The sequence below is a fragment of the Abramis brama genome, assembly GCF_963993115.1.
Source record: "Abramis brama genome assembly, chromosome: 1".
Classification (NCBI taxonomy): domain Eukaryota; kingdom Metazoa; phylum Chordata; class Actinopteri; order Cypriniformes; family Leuciscidae; genus Abramis; species Abramis brama.
The window spans coordinates 17,178,523-17,186,930 of NC_139963.1; the positions used below are offsets into that span (position 1 = coordinate 17,178,523).

The 8,408-nt window shown below is 36.1% G+C and overlaps 1 protein-coding gene across 1 annotated transcript; it reads left to right on the forward strand.

Moving 5' to 3' along the window:
* The first annotated feature begins 3,911 nt into the window (after positions 1–3,911).
* On the forward strand, positions 3,912–8,320 carry arl16 (ADP-ribosylation factor-like 16). Its single transcript, XM_084131137.1, has 6 exons — positions 3,912–4,107; positions 4,222–4,280; positions 4,689–4,805; positions 5,223–5,338; positions 6,035–6,659; positions 6,695–8,320. Exons 1-5 carry the CDS (start codon positions 4,047–4,049, stop codon positions 6,201–6,203), a joined length of 522 nt encoding a protein of 173 aa, XP_083987263.1. The 5' UTR covers positions 3,912–4,046; the 3' UTR covers positions 6,204–6,659; positions 6,695–8,320.
* The last annotated feature ends 88 nt before the right edge of the window (positions 8,321–8,408 follow it).

Sequence of the window (8,408 nt, forward strand, 5' to 3'; positions counted from 1 at the left end):
CATCACCATATACAGGAGAGCTGTGTGAATGATAGAATCTCAACACAAACTGAGGAGCTTCATTTGGACTCTGTTTATACCAGCGGACAGAATTACTCTCATCCTTTTCAACGTTACAATCCATAGTCACAGATTTGCCTTTTTGTTCTGTCAGCACAGAGGGTTTCTGTGTGAACACTTTCACAGATCTGACACCTGAAAAATTATAATCAATAAAATGAATTTCATCAACTTTGTCACCCCTGAGAGAACAACATGTTTGTAGTGAAATAACTTACATGACAGAAGAGTGAGGAGAGTGAAGTAGAAAATGATCAGCATCTTCCCTGTGAAGCAGTTTGAGTTTAGTGGAGAGATGAAGAGAATAAGAGAGACTGAGAGACTCATATATGAGGAAGAGAAACTCTGAAAGAGTGACGATCACTAGAGTTCAGCCAATCACTTCATCCAGAAACTGCTTTAATATTCTCAGTTACTTCACATATGGGAAAAAAACCCCAGAGAAAACACAATTTACATCCAGCTGTAAATGTGAGTCATTTTGAAGGAGCTTCGATCTAAAGGACAGAATAAAACACATGTAAAGGAAGCTCAGGTTCACCTAACAGTTAAAGGGGTCATGATATTATATTTTAATATGTTCCTTGAGGTTCACTTATGATGTTAATACATTTTATTTATTTTTTGCAAAAAAATGCAGAAAAAACGGTATTCTTCAACCTTCACTCTGACCCTCTGTCTGAAATGGTCAGTTTTTAAGGGGCGGCTCCAATAAGGCTTGGAGTCTTTGTGCTAAGCTAGGCTAGCGGTGGGTGCGTCAGACAGAGTTATGGCACGCACGGAGATGAAAAAGGTATGTATATGGACTTATCTAACTCTGGGGGATATGGTGAATAAGCCAAAGTCCCAAAAAGTCGAAGTGTTCCTTTAAGGTTTGTGATTAATATATTTGAAACTATAAATTATTCCTGTGATTATTTTCAGCATCATTACTCCAGTCTTCAGTGTCACATGATCCTTCAGAAATCATTCTAATATGATGATTTGATGCTCAAGAAACATTTAGTAGTTTAAATAGTTTTGTGGAAACTGCAATACTTTTTTTTTTTTAGGGTGAATAGAAAAATTCAAAAGAACAGCATTTATTTGAAACCTTTTGTAACATTATAAATGTCTTTACTGTCTAGCATCCTTGCTGAATAAAAGTATTAATCTCTTTAAAACAAAAATCTTACTAACCCCAAACTTTTGAGCAGTACAAAACTCATGAACTACAGTGCTATGCATAAGTTTAGACACCCATGCTAAAGTTGACTAAAAGAGGAATAAAAAATCATCTTTTGGAAATTGAACTTAATGCCTTAATTTAAAAAATTAGGAAAAATCCAACCTTTAAGGACACCAATTTTCTTTGTGAATGAATAATGTATCGTAAATAAATAAATGTTCTTCCTTAAAATACATGGTGCATAAGTCTGGACACCCCTATGTTAAATTCCCATAGAGGCAGGCAGATTTGTATTTTTAAAGGCCAGTTACTTCATGGATCCAGGATATTATGCATCCTGATAAAGTTCCCTTGGCCTTTGGAATTAAAATAGCCCCACATCATCACATAGCCTTCACCATACCTAGAGATTGGCATGATTTTATTTCAGTTAGCCTAATAGCTGGTTTGATTTGAGAGATGATCTTATGGAAAGTACCCCATGCCAAACTCTAGGTATGGTGAAGGCTATGTGATGATGTGGGGCTATTTTAATTCCAAAGGCCAAGGGAACTTTATCAGGATGCATAATATCCTGGATCCATGAAGTAACTGGCCTTTAAAAATACAAATCTGCCTGCCTCTATGGGAATTTAACATAGGGGTGTCCAGACTTATGCACCCTGTATTTTAAGGAAGAACATTTATTTATTTACAATACATTATTCATTCACAAAGAAAATTGGTGTCCTTAAAGGTTGGATTTTTCCTAATTTTTTTAAATTAAGGCATTAAGTTCAATTTCCAAAAGATGATTTTTTATTCCTCTTTTTAGTCAACTTTAGCATGGGTGTCTAAACGTATGCATAGCACTGTATAAGCTGTAGAGCTTAGAGAGCAGTTCAGTATGTTTATATTTAAGCATAATTTAAAACTTTAATAAAATGCCATTTTACGAGTTGTAACAATTCTGACTGTAAAATGACCTTTGATGTTTGTGATATATTACTGCAATAGATTATGTCCAGGTTTTTTCCACATGAATGCAGTCACATTTCTGTGAGTGTGTGTCTGTTAGAGAGAGACATAAATAAATAATTTGGTTTACGCATGTATATACTTTGATACTATATTAGATTTAGGTTTGTATTACTCTAGAGCACTATTAAGATTGCAGAATTGTAAAACTGGTTGACAACATGAGATCATTAATTATTTCAATGTGGAACCTACAGGGTATTAGTTCATCCGGTTTTGATTACAAAACCCAAACCTTAGATTAAAAAAAAACAACAACACATCAAACATGGACATCATAATAGGAAACTTGGCACAGAACTGGAAAAATCACTCTTTGTCCCTCAGGATACTGTGAAACGTCTCTATCCACTAGAAAGCAGGAAAGAGTCACATGTGGGAGAGACTCAAGAGGCATCATAATCTGGCACAAACAAGAAATTAATAAATACATCCAAACAGTTAAAAAAGAAGAATCACACATCTGATTACTGTTATGATTGGCTAATGTCATTGTGTTGGAAACAGTATCAACGCCCACTCACTATTACATGATGTGACATTATATAAAACCGGAATTTACAGACAAAGCATTATGAAATCGTTCACTTAAGGTTTGTGATGCAGCTGCTGTCAGATCCAACACAGCTGCTGCTTCATCTTTCAACAAAAGTTTCTTTGTGAACCCTCCATTACACTTACAAAACAAAATGCTCCGAACAAACATATAACCCTTCAACACAATCCAGGACGCCATTAAAATAAACCATCCGGTTGTTTCCAGGTTTCTAGCTCCACCCCTTTAAGACATTTAACGCAAAACTGGATTAAAATATAATTTTTATTTCCAAGATGATAATAACATAATGATAAATATGCAAACCCTTGTGAAAAAAAAGCATGCTGTAGCCTACTTTTAGGAGTTCTTATTAAAAAAATAATATAGCCTACTTGTAGATTACATTGTGAACGGAATCTAATGTTTTCTCACACTTAAATGTGAATTGCAATTAAATTAAAATGTATTTTAGTTCAAATGTATATTAAATCCAATTATTGCATCCTTATGTACTTTCTTCTATTGTCTCTGAAATATAAAGTGTCCTGCTGAATGTACTGACATGCATAGCAGACTAAAATATATATTTTTAATGCAATTTATATGAAACATGTATGTCATGTATTTAAACATACTTGTGATTACTCATTTGTAATTATCTGAGTTGCAATTTAATACATTTAAAACATATTTAGGCTACTTGACACTATAGTTAAAGTAAGCTATTTTACATGCGCCAACACATTAAAATAAGTGTACTACTTTTAAGCACAACAATTTTTTAAACATAACGATTCAATATGTACTTTTAAAGTCAAACTTTTAATTTAGTATACTTTTTTAATAGTCTATTTAAATGTGTTAAGAAATATAGTCATGAAAGTGGCCCTTTTCCGTTAATATTTTATTAACTGCAAGTAGGCCTTCAGTTTTTTAAATATATACTTTTATGACTTGAAGTACACTACAAATGTACATTTAGTACAACAACACACTGCTCTTTCACAGTGGATATATGGGTTTGGAGAGCAATCCTGCTACAGCTCACCAGAGGGCGCGATGAAGACTCAAAAATAATCATACCGGAAACATGGAGACTTTTATTTTGTAAATAGCATCGTTGCCGTGGCGACACAGGAAATCTCTCCATGTAATGCTTGTATGTGTAAAACAGAAATCTTTAAAACAGCGCTATTATTCTCGTGTGTATATATATGTATTATTCTGAGACAGAAACTGTGAGCAGACTGAGTGGTCGAGGCGATGTGTTTATTGCTCGGTGCAACTGGAGTTGGAAAAACGCTTTTAATGAAACGACTACAGAATATCCTTTACCAGTTGTTTACACAAGACAGACTGCCTTCCTAAATATATAATAGTTTCTTATTATAATTTCTCACCCACTGTCAATGAATATGACTCCTTCATCTGGACTAACAGTTGTGTCAGATGGACGCGCACGCGGATTTGGGTGAAGCGCCCGTCACTCTTCCCACGGTGAGCTTCTCCTCTTCACACTAATGCTGTTCAGCCAGTAAAATAAAGCTTTCTGTAATATTTTAAACGCAATATAAAGCAAACAGTGAGTTTTAGTGTTGAAGTCAATTGAATTATGCGATCTAAAACTAAAGTAACGTTAGCCCAATACAAATGAAAGGTTGTTTGGAAAACATTGGGAATGAAGATGTCTTTTTTTTAGTTTAATAGTTTCTTTAAATCACAAGTCTTTTTAATAATGCATTAGAGTAAAATAAAAAATACATATATTTACAAAAACAATTAAAAATACTAGCTTTTATTTTAATATATATGTGTGTGTGGAAATAATTTGGGGACTGGTCAAAAAGGTGATTAGAAAAAAAAAAATTGTGTGAAGTATCTTTTTTTTTTTTTTTTTTTTTTCAGGTCGGCACCAACCTCACAGACCTCATATGTCGGAGGAAGAAAATAACAGTACGAGAGTTGGGAGGCTGTATGGGGCCCATTTGGCCAAAATACTACTTGGATTGCACATCCGTTATAGTGAGTATCAACAAGTCAAGAAATAAGTGAACGAGAAAGAAATAAGTTTAAATAATAGTACAGACGCCAAAATAGAGGTTTGATTTGCTTAACATTTTGGTCACTACTTAATTCCCATATCCATATATGTGTTGTGAGTTATGAATTTACTAGTATATAATAATGTGAAAAACAGACTGTCATAGTGAAGAATGAAGTGTGTTAAACATTTGACTGGTAGTGAATATCTCAGTAACTCAGATGGCAGAAGGTAATGGCTTTGCTTGTTGAATCCCTCGATTATCAACCACTGGACGTGAAGATTGTTGGCAGGTTTTCTCTTCATTGTTTTGAGAGTCCTGGAGAGAGACTGTACATTTACAGTATGATCATGTTGTCCATCACGATTGATATGCATTTGTTCTTGATGCCTTGTAGTTTGTGGTGGACTGTGGCAACTTTGGCCAGATTTCATCGTCCTGCGTCCAGCTGCTGTCTGTTCTCTCTGCGGAGCCGCTTCACGCTGCTGCTGTGCTCATACTCTTCAACAAGAGGTCAGGAGAGGTCACACACCAGCTACGCTTACATCCAAAGTTACCACTTTAACTTGATTAGAATGTCGCATAATTCATTTGTGAATAAAGCAGCGTTTCCATCCCATGTGTTCAAGAGAGCAAAATCGTTAATTCCTGGGAATTTGGCGCAAAATATCTCTAATAAATGGAAGTTGCTGAAATCTGTGACTCTTTATTCTGAGCGAGACTCAATAAACGCGCTCGTGTTATCTTGCGTTCAGATGCCTGATGTTTGGGAATGCAATCGTGCGAGACACTTCTGGGAGGGAATTAAAACAAATCATTCATGACCGACTTCGGCTCAGGCATTTCAGAACGATCAAACCAGCATTTGAGATGCTGTGATGCGATTCGTCTGCTCCAGTTATCCAATCACATCCTCTGATGAGGCAAAGTCACATTTATTCAGTAAATGTGTTTCCATTGTAGTTTATGCGCATGTCTCTTATCAAATAAAAAATGTATGTGCTTCAACTGAGCGCATACGTTATTTTATGCACATTTTTAGAATTTATGCAAATCTTATAGTTTCTATCCAGTGTTTTTTATGAGATATCCCAAAATATGTGGATGGAAACAGCTGCTGTCTCCCTTGTTGATTTAATTCAATAAATCCAGTACTAAGTCATGCTAAGCCTATCGCTCCTCACTCCAGTTATACATTTCTTTCCTCAGGGATCTTCCGTGCTCCATGTCTCTTGTGGAGCTGAAGTCGCTGTTCAGGATTGATGACATCATTAGATCTGCGCCTCAGTCAGTCACAACACTAGAGATCAGTGGGCGCTCGGGACAGGGCCTTCAGGATGTGCTCGCCTGGCTGTTTCCAAACCGCTCTGCTACATGAGAGATGTGGATGCAGAGAACTGGGGGCTAATATTATATCACAGGTCACAGTTAACATCTGATAAATGTGTTGTGAAGATGTGTTTGTGATTTCCAGTCATCGCAGTGCTGCTGTGTTACAGTAGCTCGACTCAGTCCCGCGCCACATGTCTGTGCAAACATTCATTTGAGGAACAACCGAGGCAAAATGTAGAACTGGTGGTCTTTTGACGACTCTCGTGTGACTTCCTGCGCTCTGTGGAATAGTTCGTTTGAAGAGTCTCTGAGCGGCTCTTTTCCACACAATGAAAGCATATTTTCACCTTGATCCAAAGTGGTCAAAACACAACCATTAAACACTTGGATTTTCCCTCCACTGTAAGCTCTCAAATCCCATGTGTTCCACAGAAGAAAGAAATTGTATTGGTTGGAGTCTTGAAATGTTGTGAATGCATCCTAGGATCAGTGGTGTAAAGTAGTAAAGTAAAGTAAAGTAAAGTAAAGTTAGTAAAGTGGTCTAAAGTCCCCCTGTAGTCAATCATTTTATCCCTTAAAACTCATCTTTGATCACAAAAATTACATATTTAAAGTTTTTTCCTTGAAAAAAATCTCTCATGCCTTAAAATAGCTTGAACGAAACTCTACACCCTTGCCTCATTTAGTATATGCGGTTCTATGAATATGCAAATTAGCCCCGCCTCCACTCACTCACACCAGCTCAGAGATCCACTGGTTGACGATCACACGTTGATCTGATTGGTTACAAGGTAGTTTGTGACGTCAGAAACACCAGCGATTTCAAACCGTGTTTTTGAGGCTGTCTTTGGTTCACTGCAGTTTTAAGGAGAAAATACTCAGCAATGGTGCTGACTTATGAATTTGCACATGTTTGTCTTTAAGCACATTAAAAACACCACATAGACATATAAACCATTAAAAGCTTGATTTTCACCACAGGGTACAGACTTTAAGTAAATGTAATTAGAAACTGAACTTAAAGCTGCAGTCAGTAACTTTTGTCGCTCTAGTGGTTAATAAACAGAACTGCATGCGTCTTGTGGAAGAACATTGTAGCCGGAGCGACTTCTCTCTGTTTATGTCGAGTCACGCAGGCACTGGGATACTCCACAGCGGTACGACCCGAACCAGTCTAAAATAGTCAAAATATAAACACTTATTAAAGGTGGACCGTAGTGATTCAGAATAAGACAAAAAACACGGTTTGGAAAATGGATTCATGATGTACCATTTTATAATTGTTGTCCCTGAGTTCAATATGTGCAACCCCCTTTTTCCTGAGCATGTTATTGGCCACGACTTTCCGTCCCTGGAACGAGCTTCTCATCTATTACAGTCCTCTATAATAAACAGTAGATGGCATCATAAAGCCTGTTTTTATCACAGATCAGTGCTTTTAAATATATTATTTGGGGTTTAAACCATTTTGCCCAAATAGAAAAAATAAATATCAGGTACAGGATCTTTAAGTATCTTTTTGGCTACTTTGTGGTTTTCAAAGATATTAGTAACTTTTACTCTATTTTGCGTAAGTATAGTCTTTACTCCAATACATGTGTGATGTAATGCAATTACTTGTTTACATTTTGCATCATTCTGCATCAGTTTATTTCTGCTGCAGAAGAAGCAGTATCGCCATCTACAGGACATTTAAGGTACTTTATCCTGTGTGTTTTGCCTTTACTCACCACCAAACTTGTGAACAAGGCTACTTTATACTTTAACTGTGCATTATCAGGTCATTTCTGAATCTCAGGGGTTTCATGTATGAGATGAGCAGTTGTGACTGCAGCCGAAACGAGAACATCTAGTGCAAGTGGGCTTTGACTATTTCATTTTACTCATCATTATTTTATCTAACTGTTATTTTGAAGAGACCTTTTTGAAGGATATTGCTTTACTTATGTCCTTTTTGAGAACTGAGACTTGAGTTAAGATTTAAGAGGCTGTTGTGTCGACCTTGATTTATTGCGATATTGAGGTGTTTAGTTTTATTGATTTTAGAAAATAAACATGCGATTGCCCTCCTCACAAATCAACAGTTTCTTGTTTTTCAAAATCAAATCAGATTGGCCAGTTTCACAGACAAGGCTTAAGTCTAGTCCCAGACTAAAATGCATGTTTGAGCTGTTTTAATTTAATAACCGGAATATCTTAAAATATGTCAGTGCCATTGTTTTGTCTCAAGATTCACACCAGTAATGTTTTT

Coding starts and splice junctions, on each gene's coding strand:
- arl16 (XM_084131137.1), top strand. CDS start 4,047: ATGTGTTTATTGCTCGGTGCAACTGGAGTTGGAAAAACGCTTTTAATG. Junction 4,108..4,221: donor TTTAATGAAACGACTACAGA/ATATCCTTTACC, acceptor ATCTGGACTAAC/AGTTGTGTCAGATGGACGCG. Junction 5,339..6,034: donor CTCATACTCTTCAACAAGAG/GTCAGGAGAGGT, acceptor TTCTTTCCTCAG/GGATCTTCCGTGCTCCATGT.